The following is a 19,054-nucleotide window of genomic DNA, read 5'->3' on the forward strand; positions in this document are numbered from 1 at the left end:
TCAAGTGACATCTTTCAATATAATTTCTAAAACTCTATGAATTGAACAGATAAAATACTCTGGGCTATTTTGTTACAAAATATTTGCCATTTGGATTAGTTGCTGGGTGCAGCCACCCTGCCTTTCCCTAGAGAGTTTTCTCTCTTATGGGTGACGGGTGTGCGGGGAGAGGGTGCAGCAGGAGGTATGTACAGCAGACACAGGGACAGACAGACAGATGGTCATCAGGGAAGCCTAGTGGGTACAAAGAGACTCCTGGCGGGCCATGGGGACTGGTGGCGCAGGGGCTCGAAGACGCAGGGCTGATCAGTGTGTGCCGGATCAAGACACCTGTGCAGACAGGCAGGCAGACTTCCAGGACAAGCTGCCAGCAGGGCTTGCTTCAGATCTAGGGGTGGGATTTGCTCAAAAGTGGGTGGAAAACTAGTTTCATCTCCCATTCCAGACTCTGGAGTTGGGGCCGAATGGATCAAATCAGGAGAGGGACCCAGATTTCCCAAAGGTCTAGAGAGTGGATAGAGTGGGGCCATCTTGGGGTGCCTGGGTCCGGGGGCTCAGCACTCTACTGTCCCCGCAACCTTGGAAGAGCAGGAAGGCCTGAGAGCACCCCCCACTGGCCCTCTGGGGGGCTGGAGGCCCTGCCCTGTCTGCTGCCATGGGGAAGGAGCAGGAGGCTTTTCCCAGGTCCCTGAGGTCTAGGCTCTGGGGACGGGGATGGAGAGGGGTTCCAACCTTGGCCTGGGGACTGAGCAGGGAAGGGAGGTTACAGATGTTGGGCATTTGCTTCCCCTGACAATGAGGAGGGCCAGCTGTTTCCTGCCCCAGGCCCTCAGGGGTTAAATGCCCCTTCCAGCTCAGGACTGGCTCCATGGGACGCTGACCCCGGCTGGGCTGCTTCCTGGACACTCCCTGTGCTGCCCGTGGGGCCCAGGGCAGCCACTGCTCCAACGCAAGGAGTGGGCCTCTGCCCTGGGGCAGGGGCCCTGAGGTGCCTGAGAGTCCAGGTTCTCAGCTAGAGGCCCAGATGCGTGCCAGCCCTGAGACTTGCTCGTTCCAATTTGGAAGATGGGGGCTTCAGCTGAGGTGGGAGGGAGGGTCTGGGGTTGCTGTGCCCCTCAACAGGGGAGAGGGCACTTTGTAAGCTTGAAGAGCTATGTGAGCAGGGGACGGGGTCCTGCCTGGCGGGCCAGGGCTGTCTGGGAGAGTGTCCCTGGCCCCCACGGCCCCCACCCCATAAGTATATTTAGCTCATAGTTCCTATTCCTCCATACCTCGCACTCCTGCCTCTTAGTCATCGTTTTCATTCTATTTTCAGCTTCCCTCCTTTTGATTCCTCCACTCCCATCCCCACAACTCCACCTCCTCTGAAGTCCCTGACACCTCCTGTCCAGGCCTTCACTTTAAGGGCGATCCCTGCCCTGGCTAAGGGCATTAGAGGTGTCTGAATTTGTGCACCCCATCTGTCGTCTGCTCCACTCTGAAAGGCAATGAATGGAGCATCTCGTTACAGAAAACAGAGGAGGGCCAGGGCAGCAAGGACACAGAGGGGCAGATGGGCTGGCAGCCACAGGGGAGAGGGCAAATTGGCTGCAAGTTACAGAAACTGGGCCGACAAAGACAGGGCCAGAAATAGACTCACTGGGTGATATCACAGTGACGTCTGGGTGACTACACACACACACACACACACAGACACACACACACGAAACAAAACTAGGTCATCTGGAACCTCTGAGAGCAGGGAATGATCCTTGCCTCCTACGTGGCCCGGCTACTGCAGGTGGGGTGGGGCGGGGTGGGGGAAGGGTGGGGAGACTCAAGCCCATGTCACCTTTGACTCATGTTCACTGCCTCTCCCAGGAGGCCTTAACCACAGGCTCCTGCACACAGGACAGCAGGGTGAGCTACTGGCACAGGACTAGAGCCTGGCCAGGCTTGGGACAGGCACGTCCTGATAGAGCCCGACCGCACAGGCCATGGTACGGCTCCTGTGGTCTCTGGGGTGGCTGCCTCTCGTCTGGCTGGGGAGGGGCCTTTCCCCAGGCTTGGGCTCGTGGGGCCACCTAAGGCTGGCTACCCCATCTTGCTGGGCCCTGGGAGGTCAGCGAGCCCTGCTTGGGTCTCCTTTGCAATTTTGAGGGTCCAGGGACTCTTGGGCACCCCTGCTGGAAGGGGGGGGTCTAGAACCTTCTAGGAGGAGGGAATATTTAAAGGCTGAGGGGCACAGGGGAAATGCATATGCCTCTGGAGCCCCTGTTTTTCTTGCTTACATCTGCACCCGAGTCCCTCCTGGAGGCCACAGATTCATGCAGGAGGGAGCCCTGCCTGGGGCCGAGCCCCATCTCTGCTGGGCACGTCACTGCCCGGTCTCCACTTCTGCTTCCACAATGGAAGGAATGGCCTGGTTCTCACGCGTGTTTGCGTGCACATGCCTGTGCGCACACGGCATTGGCCGGGTATTAGCTGGGGCTGGGGAACTAAGAAACTCTTTAAAAAGGTGCGTTTTGCAGATACATGACCTCGCAATCCCGTGGCCGTGTTGAACTGACCTACAGAGAGCCAAAAGTGCTCCCCTTCCTGCCTCCCTTTCTCCAAGCTTTTCTGGAGTCTGGGCAGCTCCTGAAGAAGCAGACGCCCTGGGAGGAGGGGGAAGGACATGGTCAGGACAGCCAACATCCCTGGGGACCAAGGAGTAGCCTCCTGAGAGTGCCAGGCTTGGGGGTGGAGGTGGCAGAAAAAGCCCCCTCCTCACTCCTCCCACCTGTCCCTCCAGGGGGTGGGACCAACCCTCCTCCCCTCAGTGCAGCCACAGAGGCACTAGTTCTGGGCTGCGAGCCAGCTGCTTCTGTCTAGTGCTCCACTGCTGGCCGGCCCAGCCTCTTGCTGCTGCCCATGGCCCGAGGCCCCCGGGCACTAACACACTCAAAGCCTGCAAGCTCGTTAGACCCTCAGCTCCAGTTTTCTTCAGTCCATGGTCCAATGGGGGAAAGTGGTGGCCAGGGGAAGAGGAGGCCTCGCCGGGTCTGGCTCTGTAGGGCCCCGGGAGAGTGAGGTGTGTCTTCAGATCTGGAGAGGGGGTGCAGCTGAGAAAGGGAAGGATGGTTGGATGAGGCAAACCCAGGTGCCAGGGATTGGGATTCTCTTCCCAAAATGATGGTGATCAGTGACCAGGAACGCATCGTGCCAGGGTATGGGGAGCAGTGGAGGGGCAGCCCAGGCCCCCCAGTGGCCAGCCCTCCCGGGACAGCAGGGTAGTAGGGCAGAGTCTACACCAGGCTCCTTGAGCCACTGGAATAGCGGCGCCGGTGCAGCAGGGAGCCTGGTGGACAGAACTGGTGAGGGTGGTTGTAGGGGGGTGGGGGCGGGGGCAGCGGAGGCTGGTGGACGGCCTTGACCGGAGAGCCGGGGCCGCCCAGGGGTGTGGAGCCGCAGGAGTCAGAGGAGGATGAGGTGTAGCAGGAGAGGGCCTGGCTCAGCAGGGGCTCCATGCGGGCCAGGCAGGGCTTGTCCAGGACAATGACCTTGACAATTTGCTGGCACTGCACCAGGGTGCCCGGGGGTGTGGGTGGCGGCGGCGGCAGTGGCGGGGTCTGCTGTCTCAGGGGGCTACACTGCAGGTCTGGCGGCGGCACTGGTGCTCCCCTCTCGGCCCCCAGCCCGGAGTTGTGCTGGGACGTTTGAAGCCTGTTGTGAATTGACACCTAGTTTAGAAACAGCCAGAGAAGCATGAAATGTTACAAGACTAATTCCCAGCTGCTAGGACAGGCTGCCCTGCGCCTCCCCTGGCCTCCCTCCCACTCTCAGCCCTCACTCTGACCCTCTCCCCATCTCTCCACCCGCAAGAAGACTGGATTGTGACCCTGGCTTTTGCCCAGGGGGGAGAGAGGAGTCAAGAGGCTGGCATGTTCTGCCACTGACTGAGCAGCATCGCTCTGCAGCCTCCGTCTCTTCATCTGTGAGATGGGCTCTGTGTACCTCTGCTGCCTGATTTCATGGACCTGCTGGGTGTCCTCACTTCCTTTTCCACCACACTCTGAGCTTGAAAGCAGGAGTCATAGTCTTTGCCCCTCCCCACCTCCCAGGAGTGTGTTGAGGCAAAGGAGGGCAGACCCAGGGACACGGCCAAGTGTTTCTGAGCCTTTCCCTCTGTTCCCTCCAGCCTTGTTATAGAGAAAGGATCATTGGCACCGTCAACATCATAGAGGCTTAAACCTCAGAATGCCAGAGGGTGACCTGGACCTACCTGTCCTCCCAGACTCCCCACGGCCATGACCCTGCATTCGAGAGCAGCCCAGACAGCCGAGGGCAGAGTCAGCTCCCCAGCTGCCATTCTGGCCCAAGCTGGGTCCTGGTTAACTTGCCTGGCTGCAGGAGAGGATCCCCAGAGAGGGCTCTAACCTTGATCCCCAAGGCGGGGCAGGAGGAGGTGGCCCAGATGGCACTCATGAGCCCCTCCCTCAGACCGTGGAGGTCACTATGGACTTGGCCTCCCCTTGCTAGCAGTGGGAGGTGGAGGAGATGGGTGGAAGGGAGGCTAGAGGATTCTGGAAGGAGAGGGATTTAACTTCTCACACCGTTCCACCCTCAAGCTTCCCTGCCTGTGGTTATGACACCACACAACCCCCTCCAAACACCTGGGTCCTCTGGGGGAGGCTGAGACCCTCCTCCTCTCTAAGGATCTTTCTATTGGGCTGCCATCTGTCCTCGGGCAGCACCACCTGGGGCCGGTGCTCAGAGCACAGAGGGGGAAACGGAAGCTGCAGGGGAGGTACCTCATCCCAGGCCTAGACCCAGCTGGCCCAGCCCAAAACTATCCCGGAGCCCTAAACCAGCATTTCCTCATCCTGTTGGCTGCAGGTGCAGTTCAGGGACACCCTTTCTCCGACCTGTGCACTCCCAGGGGGCAACTTCCCTCCCGAGGCTCCCCAGGCCTTTGTCTGCCCCTCAATATTCATGAGCCCCACTGCCACACTCAGCATGTCACAGACTTTATTTTTCCTTCTCAGCCTCCAACCTCAGCACATGTTCCAGGCCTGAGGTCTCCCTAAACAAACGAAGGTGCCCTGAGCCCCTCACTGTCCTTCCAAGACATGGCAGGCAGAGAGCATGGCTGGGGCCCACCTGCCTCTGGGGATCCCTCCAGGGTCCTCACTCAGGTAGAAGCCGCTGGAGGGCGCGGGCTCCTCCCCTCCTGCTTGTATTCTGAATTCCTCCCCAGGAGACACGGGGCCTGAGACAGCCAGGACGGGCTTGTGCTCATCTGCCTCCCTCTGCCTGGACTTAGCAGCGGCCCCTCCCCAGGTGAATGTCTGGCTGTCCCAGTCCAGACCCACTGAGCCGTCCTTCTTCTCCCTGAATCTCCCCGTGCCGCACCCCCTCTGGGCCACAGCCTGCGCCTCCCGTTTACCTCCCCTGCTCTGGTCCCCTCCACTGCACCCCTGGCCCCACCCCAGTCTGGATCTTTCCTCTTTAGTGGTCAGTAAGTGAAAAGCAGGAAGTGACAGCAAAATGTCCTCTCATCTGACCCCCTTCTCACCTCCCTGCTCATGAAAGAAAGAATGAGGGGAGCGGGGAGACAGAGGATGGAACATGAGCAGCAGGTCAGAACAGCTCAGAGAAGATGGAGAAGCACCTGCCAGGGGGGCTTGGCCAGCAACGGCAGAGAGAGGGCAGAGGAGAGAGAGCCTGGGGTCCAGCTGAGGCCGTGGGAGGCGAGGCTGCCCTCTGTGCGGGAGAGCAGAGGCTGGCGGGGCCCTGGAGCTAGCTGAGGGTGGCAGCCTTGCAGATAGCCATATGCCGTTAGGGCAGGAGGGAGGAGTGCGTGGGGCTGGTTGTCCTCCCTGGGTAGCTCAGGCTAGGGCAGGGCAGGGCAGGGCTGGCAGAACAGAACAGAGGGCTGGGCACGGGTGTGCTTATCTGCAAGGCTCAAGAATGGGCAGCTGCGGAGGATGGGGAGTGGAGGGGGGCGGGGAATAGAATACCCACCCTGGGGGCTTGTCAGCTGCTGGGGCAGGAAGCTCCTCCTTGTAAAGGTGCCTCCTCCAGACACGGGTGTGTGGGGAGTGGGGGGCCGTGGGGGGGAGAGAAGACACTGAGCTCCCCTGGGGTATCCTGCTGCTTCCCCGGGCTTAGTCACACTGGTGGGTAGGGCACCTTCCTAAGACACCTAATGGGGGCCCCTCCGGGTCGAAGTAGGGTTGGGAAGGGAGGTGTCTGTATGAGCAGCTGGTGGCCCCAGGAGGCCGGGCAGAAAAGGAGTGGAGCTGGGACTCACTGGGATGCAAGAGGACCCAGTGGGAGAGGGTGGGGCTCACGAGGCTTGTAGGGGCACCTGCACACTTCTCCCATAGGTGGCACTGTGGGGGTTTGGCAGGGACCAGCTGCTGCTGGCTCTTCTGCAGTCCCTAGCTATGTGGCGTGGAGCCCGATGGGCAGCCGCCCCTCCACCACAGACAGTCTTCAGCTTATCACTCTTCCCCCAGGAAAGCCCTCAGGGCAGCCCCACCCTACTCTGTCTCATTTTCTTTTGCACACATCCCTACGCCATGGCCAGCTTTCCAGATGGACCAGCTGTTCTGGGGAGGAGTTCCCCCTCCCACCTGCCCCCAAGTCTCAATTCTCCAACCTAGCCCCAGGTGTCCAAGAGGGCAGGGTCTGCCCCAGAAGTGATCGTTTGGGGCCTGACCTAAGGGAGGGAGCCCAGGCTCCCCGCTATGGAGGGTGGGAGGACTTGGGGAAGGGGATGTGGGGTCTTCTGATACAGCAAGTACTGGGGGAGCAGTGAGCAGTGAGCATTTGCTGGGGAGGTGGATTTGGGGGCGCACAGGAAGGATGGCCCTAGGGTGTTGTGAGCTCCGTCTCCACTGTGTTAGTCTGGGAGCTCGGCCTCGGACAGCAGGCTGGGGAAAGGGGAGAAAGAGCTCGTGGCTTAATTAGGCGCCGGAACAGTGGCATTACCCATGCTAGCAGTAAGTTTTAATTGTATCTCTTGAAATTGGTAAAATGGTGAGTCGGGCTGGGGAGGCATTGATTAATACCTGAGAAGAGAAACAACAGAGACGGTGAGAAGAAGAACAAGGGGGCAGGGTAGTCACTCACCTGGGCAACCAGGGCTCCACTTACCTCCACCGTGGTCTCCGCCGGCTTCTCCCTGAGCGCGGCTTCCCTTTTGGCTTTGAAAGCAAAGAGCACAGGGCTCATTCTCCACTGGCTGAGCCAAGCCCCTGCCCCTCCCCTGTGCCCCTCAAGCATCTCTGCAGCTAAGACTTGGGGTCACACTGCTCCTCACTGAGGCGGAGGTTGAGAGCCCCACTCTGCCACTTAGGAGCTATGTGACCTGGGCGAGATGCTACATCTCTCTGGGCTGCCACAGACTAGAAGATCTCTGCCGCTCTTGCTGATGTTGGCATTGTGGAATCTGATTTGCCCACAGTCAAAGCCTTCCCAGTACGAACGGTGAAAGGCTTGGAGGGGGCCTGGGTTGTGGGCGCCACGTTCATCAGCCTCCGTGGATCACAGCCTCCTTGAGCGTGGGCCACACTTCTTTGTCCCCAGCCCTGCAGACTGGCTGAGGGGGGAGGACTGAATGGGCTGAGGCCTGCACAGCACTCACCGCAGTGCCTGGCACGGTGAGAGCTGATAATGGCTCTGTAATTACTCTGAGGGCCTTCTGGCCAGCCTGGCACAGCAGCAGGGGCCCTGCGGACCCCCACGGACAGCTCATTGGCTCTTTGTGGCTGAGTCACTCCCAGCTTCCACCGCGACCCCCGCAGGAGCCCCTCTCATTTCCCAACCCCTGGGGGTGCCAGCTTCCCCCTGCTGTGCTCAGCCCTCTGCTTCCCGCAGCAGTAGAGGGAGCTGCACCATTGTTTGGGAATGAGAAAGACCCCACTGTGGAGGGGACTAAGGGACACGTCCCTGGGGACAGGCATCTGGGCCTAACCAGGGCGGGCAGCTTCCAAAAGAGAGGCAGGAAGGAATGGCAGGGAATGATACGCAGCTGAGGGCTGGCTCTGGGGTTTCACAGCTGAGAAAACAAAAGCAGCGACCCGTGCCCTGTGACCTTGTAGAAATGAAGAGGCCAGCTGAGATCAGGCAGCGTGGAGAATTAGGATGCATGATGGCAGGTCAAACCCATACAGGGAAGATTCCATCACAGAATCTCCACATAGCGAAAAGAGCCCCATGTCCTGCTTAGAAAGTGAATCTCATGTCCTCGCGGCCGTAACCCGTCCCCGAGCCGCTGCCTGTTTCAAGTCAGGACTCAGGGCGGACTGTGGTGGGTTGTGGACAGCACGGAGCCCACTGGAGTTTCTCAGCTCAAGCTGGTGTCTCGCTACGACCCTGGCTTTCCAGTGTTCTGAGAGGGCAGCAGGTTAGGCCGGGCGCGGTGGCTCACGTTTGTAATCCCAGCACTTTGGGAGGCCGAGGCGGGCGGATCACGAGGTCAGGAGATCGAGACCACGGTGAAACCCCGTCTCTACTAAAAATACAAAAAATTAGCTGGGCGTGGTGGCGGGCGCCTGTAGTCCCAGCTACTTGGAGAGGCTGAGGCAGGAGAATGGCGTGAACCCGGGAGGCGGAGCCTGCAGTGAGCTGAGATCGCGCCACTGCACTCCAGCCTGGGTGAGAGAGCGAGACTCCGTCTCAAAAAAAAAAAAAAAAAAAAAGGGCAGCAGGCATTCAAGACGTATTTGTTGAGTGTGAGAGTAAGTGACTGAGTTAACTAATGGGTGGACAGTTGTGGATGGCTTGCTGGGATTTCACTGGGATGAGACTGAATTCTCATGCATCTCCCCTCATTCTCTTTATTTGGGGCTGGTGGAGGGGAGGTGGTGGAAACCTTTCCTGCTCCCTGCAGGTGGGAGTAAGGTTGGGGCAGGCCGAAGGAGGTGCCAGCTCTGGAGCCAACTTGACTCGGCTGGAGTGAGCAATTCAATTGGAGAAACCACTAGAGAAGTGGAGTTTGAGGGTCTGTCTGGATTTGGGGTGGGCTGACCTGAGCCAGGGATCAGGAAGTGCTTGTGGCTCGTTAGTGAAGGGACTGTAGAGAGAAGAGCGAGATGCAGATCCTTCTGGTCACCCTGCCCTCTTACACTGCCTGGTTGGAGAGTGTTCCTCATGGTGTTTCTCTTGACATCGCCTCGTCAAGACAGCCTGGCTGCAGGAGGGAAGGCCTCCCTGCTGGGGCTGGGATGCCAGGACTCTTGCCTGACTCCTCCAGGGCAGACAGTGACATCTCACATGGACTCCAGAACTCTGCTGCAGTTTGCAAAATGGACAGACACATTTCTCTCTCGCCTTCCTCCTCACTCCCACCACGAAAGCCCATGAGATTAAAGAAGGCAAGCCTGGCACTCCTCAGCCATGGGAATGGGCAACTCTCCCTGCAGATTGCCCAGGACCCACACCCAGGGTCCCTGAGTGGCTTCCACGGGGGCTGGCGCCCTGGGCGGAGCCGGGGCTCACCTGTCGGCGATCCTTGCTTCGACTGTGGGTCCCCCTGGGCTCCGCTGGGCTTGAAGGAGAGTGTCTTTGTTCCCTGCTGCTTCTCCAGCTCCCCTAAGGAATGGAGAGGCCCGTGAGCAAGAGAAACCTTAACCTCAACCACACAGAGGTGAGGGAGGAAATGAGGGGCCAGGGGGAAGGGGAGGAAGAGGAGGAGAGGTCCCAGTACAGGCTGTGAAACACGGACCTCGGGTCTGGCCCCACCACTGGGCAGCAAGTTAAATACCCCCTCGGAGCCGCATCCTCATCTGTACACGGGGATGACCATATCTGCTTGAACGTCAGAGAGGCACAGAAGAGGCTGATGTGAGGGAGGTGAACTGCCTGGGTTTGAATCCTGGTTCCGACACTCCCTGGCTGTGTGGCTTTAGGCAAGTTACCCAACCTCTCCATGCCTCACTCGAGAGGGCAGCCATGCCCACTTCACGGTGTCATTAAGAGGACTGCGCGGGGAGATACACATAAAGCTCTGAGGACAAGGCCTGGCTAGTGACCCGTACTCTGTAAAGTATTAAGGTTCGTGCGAAAGTAATGGCAAAAACCGCAATTACTTTTGCACCAACCTGTATCAGTTTTGTTACATTGTGTGAAAAGCACTTGGCACAGCAGAGCCTGCTGACAGGGGTGACACCCCACCTCTCCACCTGGCGCCTGGGAGGACGGAGCCTGCCCGGCCGGCTGAGCCTCCACAAGGTGTTCAAAGCTCTCCCAAGAAGGAAAGTCCATACCGAGGGTGTGGAAGCTGCAAGGCTGCGGGGCCAGGACATCTGTCTGGGTACTCAACTTTAATTCCTCTCACTGGATTGGAAACTTGTTCCTTCTTGTTCTTCTCTCAGTGGAGCTACAGAACTGCCGGCTGCCATCCTTGGAGATTTGACATGATTATTAAATCACTCCTCCCGCTTCTATTTTCCAGGAGACATAACTCAAGTTCCTTTTATTAAAGCTACTCTCCTGGGCTCCATTTTCAGTCTTTCTGGTTGTCTAGAAACCAGGGACACTGAACTGTAGGCCTCCAAACCAGAACAATTTGTCCTGATGGCCTAAATCACACCAGCCCATCGATCGATGCTAAATATTTCTACTGAACTGAGAGTTGTTTCTCTCCCCACAGAGGGGCTCTCTTGGCTTTGGAGAAATTAGCATCATAATTACAAGTGAGGGGTCCTGGGCCATTGGATGCAAACCTTGTTTTGTCACTGCCTGTGAACCTGGACAACTTCCCTAAGTGCTTTTAGCCTGTTTCCTTATTTGTAAAATGAGGAACGTGATACCCACTGTGGAAAGCTGTTGTGAGAATTAGTCCTCAATAAATGGTAGCTGATACTGTTTTCCATTTTCTTTTCTTTTTTTGTAGAGACGAGGCCTTGCTGTGTTGCCCAGGCTGTTCTTGAGCTTCTGGGTTCGAGCGGCGTCCTCCCTGCTGAGCTTCCCAGAGTGTGACGGTTACAGGTGTGAGCCACTGAGTTCCCAGAGTGCGAGGGTTACAGCTGTGAGCCACTGAGTTCCCAGAGTGTGAGGGTTACAGGCGTGAGCCACTGAGTTCCCAGAGTGTGAGGGTTACAGCTGTGAGCCTGTGAGCCACTGAGTTCCCAGAGTGCGAGGGTTACAGCTGTGAGCCACGGAGTTCCCAGAGTGTGAGGGTTACAGGTGTAAGCCCAGCTCATTTTCTTTTTTCCTGGCTTCCTTTCCTCCCTGTCTTCCTGGCCTGCCCTTCCTCTTCCCTCAGCTGTTCCTTCCCTTTCTCTCCGGTGAAGACTGAGGGCCAAGCATGAGCCTTTCTTCCTGTTCTTTTACCCTTGAGGCAGCAGGAGAGGATATTCACCTCCTGACATGACAGATTCTGATGCTATCTGCTCCTCTGTGACTTTGGGAAGCGGGGTACATGCTGCTCCTGGGCTGATGGGGGAAGGTGCCTCTCCCAGCAATGCTGGTGCCACTTGGTGTGCTACGGCCCCCCAGGGCAGTGCGGAGCCATCTGGGACAGTTCGACAATGAGAGAAGTGAAGCCATTTCAAGGTGCTTCCTTGAAAATGCTCCAGAACAACAGCAGAGGCGGCCTCTCTGGGGATCCAGTCCAGCCCTTGAAAAGAATCTGTTTGTTTCACCACCAAACTCAAGCCAACAGATTGAAGGAAGGGAGTTTCCATGCACCCCTCCCCACCAAGCAGCTACCTGAATTCTAGAGTCCAGTCTGATGGATCTCATTTTACCCTGATTTAGATTGTTTCCTTAGAAAAAATAAACAGAACCTCTTCTCTCACTCTCGAGTGGAAAGTATAGAATCAAACGTAAATGAAAATGACAGCTCCTCCACTTCCAACATGCGCGACCTGGACACACGGCTGAACTCCTCCCAGCCTCAGCTGTAGGGTGGGGTCAATGCACCTACCTTGCAGCGTCACTATGAGGATCCACAGAACAGAAATAGACTGCTTGGTGTGTAGTAGGAGCCTCAAACATGATGATTCAAAAGCACCAGCCTGTCACATTGATCCGCTGCTCAAAAACTCTCCCTGCCTTTCCTAGCGCCTAATGGGCAGATATTAATTTAGAAACACTTTCTAACTAAGTGGCCATAGAGGCAGGCCTAAGCCTATTTTCATTTCCTGTTTTAGTTTCTGAATCTGTTATTCAGTCTTCCCTTAAAGGCTATCTGGAGCCTCTGTGCCCTTGCCGCTCTTCCCTTAACCCCAAAGCGGACAGTAAACCACCTGGACATAGAAAGAGACCCACGTATTCTCTAAAATGCCTGAATGGAACAATCTAGAATCTAAGCATTCCTCAGAGGAACAGAGACTACTGTAAGATGCAGGATAGTAAGAAGGCAGCCTAGACTCTTCAAAAGGACAATGTTTTAAAAAAAATAAAGTAGAAGGATGATTCAAGATTAAAAGAGAGTGAAGAAATGAGGCCAACCAGATGCAACGTACAGACTTGGGCCACAGCGGGGGAGGTAACAGCAGACGGTTTGGTGGGAAGGAAAGCACCAGAGCCCATGGGCCTGCCTGGCCAGCTCGCTTGGTCATCCTGGTAAAACAGCAGAGCTCTCTGTTCCAAGAGGCCCACGTGCAGCCCCACGTGCCTGCTGATCTGTGTACACACGTGTGTGCACTCTAGCAAGCCTCACTTTAATTGTGAAGAAACACGGGAACTGGTGCTCCCACCCGGGCTGTGGGAATGTGGTGCGGTGGGGCCTGGAGATGGGGAGGGTCTGAAGTGGGGTCAGCTCCCTGGAGTCAGGCATGTCTGTCTCAAGCTGCCCCTGTCCCTTGCTGAATGGGAACCCCCACCAGCTGCCTCGGGGAACCCACGTCCTTACACTCTATCCGGATCTGCTCCAGCTCCGTCACCTCAGCAATGGACTCCTTCAGGTCCTCCACAAACTTTTGCATCTCGTCCGAGCCCAGGGCACAGAAATGCAGCACCTGCTTCTTCTCGGAGCCCGAGAGCGGGGTCACCAGTGTGATGCCATGAGAGTAATCTGGAAAGCAGACCCCAGGCCCCCAGTGGGCTGTGAGCAGCAGCAGCCGAGGGCTGGAGCCAGCCAGACATGAGGAGGGCATGGGGTCTCGTGCCTCCATCCACTCTGCTGTCTAGCCCTTCTCCCTCAACTCGCCCCAGCCATTTCATTCATTTGTTCCTTCTGAAAGACTTACACTGGCTGTCAAAGACTTACACTCGTTCTCAAAGAGGTGGAACTGCATGCCCAGCAGGCCAACTGACTTGCAGAAGGTGTACGTGGAGGAGCTCTTCTTCTTCGGGCAAAGTTTGAGGATCTGTTCAGGAGAGGGAAATAGGCATGCACTGATGAGCAGACACTCATGGACACATGGATGCACAAACACCCGGGGGATGCATGATCACACAAGTAAACCCACACAGTGATGAATGTGCACATACAGGTACAGATATACATATATGTACACACACCATACCAAAATGTGCTTCTTCACTGCACAAAACCCTACAGTGGTTATTCCCTCTGTACTTAGAAGCCAAGCCATGGGGCCTGAGCTGGTCTGTAAAACCCACCTGATGTGGTCCTTGCCTTACTCTGGCCTTCTGCCCAGGCCACGGTGTCCTCCCTGCTGTAGCTTGAGAAGGGCAAGCTCAGTTCCACTGTGGGCCCCTCGCATACACTGTTCCCACTCCACAGCTCTCCCGGCAGCTTTTTGCACGGCTGCGTTACTCTCATTACTTCAGTCTCAAATGCTACCTCCTTAGAGATGCCTTCCTGGCCCACCTCCTCTAAAAAACAAACCAAAACAAACCCAAACCTGGCCCTTAACTCCATGCACTCTCCGTACTATCACCTGGTTTGTGGCCTTCATAGTGCCTTCCCCCAATCTGATATTATCTTGTTTGTCTGTTTCTTAATTATCTTCTATCTCCCTCCCCTACTACAATGAAAGCTCGTTTTAGTAAAGTCATCTGGTTGCTTAATAAACAAATTTCTATTCAGCACCTTCTGTGAGCTGAGCCCTGGAGATACAGGAGAACTCAGGACAGAGCCCCTGCCCTTAAGGTGCTTATGGAATGTGGAGTTTCACAGCGTCCATCAGGTGATCAAACAATAAAGCATAACAGCAAAAAAACAAAACCAAGGTGCTAAGTGTTTTGAAGAAAATGAAATAGGGTAAGGAATCAAAAGTGATTTGAGACTTGAATGAAAAGAAGGAGGCCAGGAAGGCAAGAGGAGGGTGCAAGGTCTGGAGGAGCTTTGCAAGAAGGAGCAGCAAGTACAAAGGCCTGGCCCACAGGAGGCAGGCGGCTCACAGGGCTGAGAAGAGGGCAGGGAGGCAGGTTAGGGGAGGGGGACACGTGGCCTAATGTGCACTCCAGAGAGATCATGCTGCTGCTCTCAGGGGGGTGAACCCTAGAGGTGGGGAGAGACTGTAGTAGTGGAGGTGGTGAGAGGTCGTTCAGGCTTGTGATCACTTTAGAGGCAGTGCCAACGTGGCTCATGGATAGAGAGGGCCGGTGTGAGGGAGACACAAGCCCTGCTCCAGTCCTGCTCACCAGTTTTCCAGACCTACAATGATGCCTGGCACATGGTCGACACATTAAATATTTGTTGAATGGATACTTGTTTTTAAAGAGCAAAAAAAGTATCTGTGGGTACAGATGTGTGTATGTGTGCACGCGTGCACACACACACACACAGATACACCAGCCTCGCCTAGGCCCAGGGACAGAGCATGCTCCGCCTAGGCCCTGTTCCAGGCCCTGGGGTGTGAGGCACAGCCCTGTGCACTCCCTGCCCGGGACTTCCTGTAACGTGGAGAGGCCAATGGTCTGGGATCTAGTTCGTTAACAGTTTGTGCAACCATGAGCAGATCATCTGACGGTGTCATGACTTACGAAGTAGGAATTAGCATGTCTGCCTGAGCCCCCTCACGCCCACGGTGTGAAAGCACCATGAAGGCAGATCCGTCCCACGGAACAGGCATTCTGTCTGAAACCTCTGGGCGTCCTTTCCTGCCCACTTCAGGGACCCTGCCCAGGCTGATCAGGGCGGCAGGCAGCCCCAGCCCAGCCCAGTCCCGGAGCGGGGGCCACTCACCACCAGCAGGTCATTGAACAGGAACACCTCCCTCTGATGCGCCGCCTGCTTCTGCAGCTTGTTCACATCCGTCACCTCAAAGAGCCGGCTGCAGCACACCAGGCGGCGGTGGGGCACCGACAGCACCTGCACGCGGGCGTGGCGCTCAGCAGGTGAGACCAGAGGCCTCCAGGCCTCCCCACCTACGCGCCCATTTTCCAGAAGAGGAGACGGGGGCCCAGGGAGAGGGGAGGGGCCCCAGTTCTATGGAGGGAGAGGGGAGGGGCCCCGGTTCTGTGGAGGGAGGGGAGGGGCCCCGGTTCTGTGGAGGGAGGGGAGGGGCCCCGGTTCTGTGGAGGGAGAGGAGGGGCCCCGGTTCTGTGGTGGGGCCTGGACTTGACTCTCATCCTTCTCTCTCCTTGTCTGAGGCTCTTTCCCTCACATGCTCACCCCCTGTCCCAGGGCTCATCCCTGTCATGCTTCTTGGGGAGCACGGCCAGAGGAGAAGGGGTCCACTAAGCCACAGTAAATGAGGTGATAGAGGGACAGGAATAGGAAATTGAGAAGAGCTTTCAGGCTGTTCCAGTCCAGCCACTGTCAACCTGCTTCCCTCCATAACCTTGACAGCATCCCTGTCCCAGGCTGCGGCCTGCAGATATGACACCTCCACCCTTTCTCTACTGCACAGATGCAAGTGTGCAAGAGTGAAGGGATCACAGAGATACCTGGCATCTACTCCAGCGTGTAAGACAAACCAGTTGCCTGCAACCCGACAGATGCTAAGACCTCAGCAATAAAGGCTCTCAAAGCAGAAAAGGCTGTCCCTGCACAGACTGGGTGGACGGAACCCGGTGCAGAGCCTCAGAAGAGGTCTCCAAACTCTCCCACACCGTCCCCTGAGGCAACAATATGAGGAGGAGGAACTGGAACCCCCATGACATCCTTTATAGTATAAAGTGTAGTAGCCTACAGAGGAGGCCCACTTTAAAAATCATGGCAGGCTTGGAACATGCTGCCTGGGACACAGGTCACTACCAATAGGGCAAATCTACGGTGATGCTACAGCCTAGAGCCTATTGAGCCCATTTCCTGCCTTCTACTCATCAGGACCATCCAGGAATGCCTGGTAGTCATGCTGTCCTGGGAAAGGGATACTAAATCTCATCTGGCCACCCAGATGCTTCCACCCTAGAGCACTGGGCAGTCCTTCTTGACGTCTCATCTCCGTCTCTCCTGCTGCAGTATCTGGTGGCAAGAGGCAATGAGGAAATCAGGCAAGAAAAAAAAAAAGAGATGCAGTGTCCGGCACACAGTAGGTACTCCACAACTATCACGTGAATGAATACGAAACAAGAGTTTTGGAAAGGTAAGGAGGAGAATGGGAGGAGATGCCAGGAAGAAAGGAAAGGAGACGGGAGATAGGTGGCTTGTGGACACTCACTGTCTTCATGCCCACAATGGACTTCTCCACCTTGGTGACGTACGTGACGTGGTCCTCATTGGACTTGAGCTCCTTCTGCTGTATCCTCTCATAGATGCCTACCACCAGCTCCCTGGGGATGTCAGCACCATCGTCCACACCTAACAACGTGGAGTGGGCAGGGGCGGTGGTGGGGTTGGGAGGGAGGGTGTCAGAGCCCTGGAGCCAGACAGAAGAGACCCCCATCCAGCCTGGAGCTCCCCGGGGTGGCCTTGCTTTTGCCATGCCTTCAATGGCTGGTGCCTCATACCCATTCAATTAAGAACAAGTTCCTTAGCCAGGCACCAAAACTAATGATATGATATGGCCCCAACACACATTTCCTGCCTCACCTCCTGACGTTCCTCAACCAGAGTCTTCGCGCCCACCTCCCAGGCCTCTGTCCTGATGGCAAATACAGCCTCCATGTCCCTGCTAACCCTCTGTGCCTCTGCAGTTCTGTCGTCTTCCTTGTGTTTGTCTCACCCCCCAGCTCCGCCCCACCGCTCCAGCCTCATAAGGAGGTTCTGTTTCATTCTCTTTTGGATCTTCCTCCCCCTGGGCTCTCCTCTCCCCTCCAGTAGGGAGCATGGCGTTGAGGGCTTAGTCTTTGAAGAGATTCCTCCCTCACTGGGAGCAGCGGGGGAGCAGACAGACCCCTGGCAGTGCAGGCGAGGACACCCCTGTCCCACCTCCTGCTTCATAGTAATGATAAACCTCGGGCAACAAAAAAACACTGGCAGGAAATATGCCAACAAGAAAACACATTTCTTTTGGAGAAACAGGCGATTAAAATATCTTCTTTCTACTATTTCCAAATCTTTCTTTAATGACTATACGCTTCTTTTATAAGAGGGAAAAATTAAAAATAAAACAACTTTGGCAAGCATCTCTCAAAGGAGTGTTCCCAGCTACTGAAAGGACGCCATGCCTTCCACGCACAGCTCCCTGCCTGTTCTGGCTTCTTCCACATCTGAACTTGGTTTTAAAGTCAGGCAAATGAGCCATGCAGCAGCCAAGGAGGCTGAAAGAAATCAGGCTGCGGGTAAGAAAAAGCAAGGAGAAAGGCTGAGTATATGGATGCCAGGCTGCCTGCGTCCTCTGCTTCTGAATACTCGGGAGAAAGGAATCTTTTAGAAAAGCATAAACCCACAAAGACAGAGAACAGGAGCAAAGGCACAGGCACCCCAGGACCTGGCAAGTGGATAAATACGTGGATGGATTTAGCAAACCTGAGAAAGCTGAAACCTAGACCAGGAGAGAGGCTAGAAGCCGCTCGAACACGACACAGCCACCAAAGGGCTTAGAGCTGGTGGTAACAGCAGCCCCTAAAAGCGAAGGTGAAGGTGGGCTGGAAATAGGAAAACGGGTTGAAAATGGGTTAGAAAGCTGCTGGGCTTCCCTGTCCCCTCCTCACTCCCGCAGAAGACTGGGGGTCCATTCTCTGGAACTCTGAGATGAGGGGCCCCACACCCAGCCAAGGGTGAGACTCTGCTGAAAACTGGGGGTGAAGTTGATACCTATATATTAACCCTCAACCCCACTTCCCACTTAAAGACCTCAGAGCTCTGGCAGCCAGAATCATACATTCTGGGCAACAGATTGGACATTTATCTTCTGGGTATCAGGCAAAACAAGAAAGAAATATCTCCAGATACTGCAGTGGGGGTCTCCCAGTGAAATGGCTGAACTAAATCACCCTACAAGAAAGCCCACCAGCCAGCAGCCTCCACCTGTGTTCACAGAGTCATTCATCAGCTTTCTGGTGGCTCACTCTTAAATACGAATGAACAACCAGATTTCATCAACTGTATTTGGAAAGTCTATACCAGGAAAGAGAAAGAAATACGGGAAAAAACAGAAGAAAGGACTCCAGAAGAAATAGAGGCGGCCAGGCGCGGTGGCTCACGCTTGTAATCTCAGCACTTTGGGAGGCCGAGGCGGGCGGATCACGAGGTCAGGAGATCGAGACCACGGTGAAACCCCGACTCTACTAAAAATACAAAAAAATTAGCCGGGCATGGTGGCGGGCACCTGTAGTCCCAGCTACTCGGAGAGGCTGAGGCAGGAGAATGGCGTGAACCCGGGAGGCGGAGCTTGCAGTGAGCCGAGATTGCGCCACTGCACTCCAGCCTGGGCGACAGAGCGAGACTCCGTCTCAAAAAAAAAAAAAAAAAAGAAAAGAAATAGAGGCAAGCAGGGAGAAAAACAAACAAACCAATATTAATATCTTCACCGAGATGAGAGAAGATACTGCATCTACAAAGCAAGAATAAAATGCTATAAAAGAGGAACATTGAGAGGACAAAAGAGAGCTATTGAGAATGAAAAATATGACAGCATGAATGAAAAACTTGGTAGGAGACAGGAAAGACGGCACTGAGGGACATTTTCCAGAAAGTCAAGGAAGTAAACAAAGATGGCAGGTAGAAAACTATAAAAGTTACGAGGATCAAACTAGGAAATCCACCAACAGAATAGCAGGAGTTCAAGAAAGAGAGTCCAGAGAAACTGGAGGGCAGAAATGATCAAATACAACATTT

At 55.6% G+C, this 19,054-nt stretch overlaps 1 protein-coding gene across 6 annotated transcripts in view; it reads right to left on the minus strand.

Moving 5' to 3' along the window:
• Positions 1–19,054, minus strand: part of IQSEC3 (IQ motif and Sec7 domain ArfGEF 3) — a 110,191-nt gene continuing 91,137 nt past the window's right edge. For 2 of the 6 annotated variants that reach the window (XM_030804554.1, XM_030804559.1), the window contains 7 exons: positions 16,494–16,633; positions 15,074–15,199; positions 13,187–13,286; positions 12,830–12,991; positions 9,469–9,561; positions 7,123–7,172; positions 1–3,701 (listed from right to left, as the gene is read on the minus strand). In XM_030804554.1, the coding sequence (XP_030660414.1) occupies positions 3,267–3,701; positions 7,123–7,172; positions 9,469–9,561; positions 12,830–12,991; positions 13,187–13,286; positions 15,074–15,199; positions 16,494–16,633 (1,106 nt within the window). In that variant the 3' untranslated portion in view covers positions 1–3,266. Of the gene's footprint in view, positions 3,702–6,957; positions 7,038–7,098; positions 7,173–9,468; positions 9,562–12,829; positions 12,992–13,186; positions 13,287–15,073; positions 15,200–16,493; positions 16,634–19,054 lie in introns of all 6 variants that reach the window. The other 4 variants (XM_030804558.1, XM_030804557.1, XM_030804555.1 and 1 more) reach the window with 4 other exon arrangements.

Source organism: Nomascus leucogenys, chromosome 23 (assembly GCF_006542625.1).
Source record: "Nomascus leucogenys isolate Asia chromosome 23, Asia_NLE_v1, whole genome shotgun sequence".
Lineage (NCBI taxonomy): Eukaryota > Metazoa > Chordata > Mammalia > Primates > Hylobatidae > Nomascus > Nomascus leucogenys.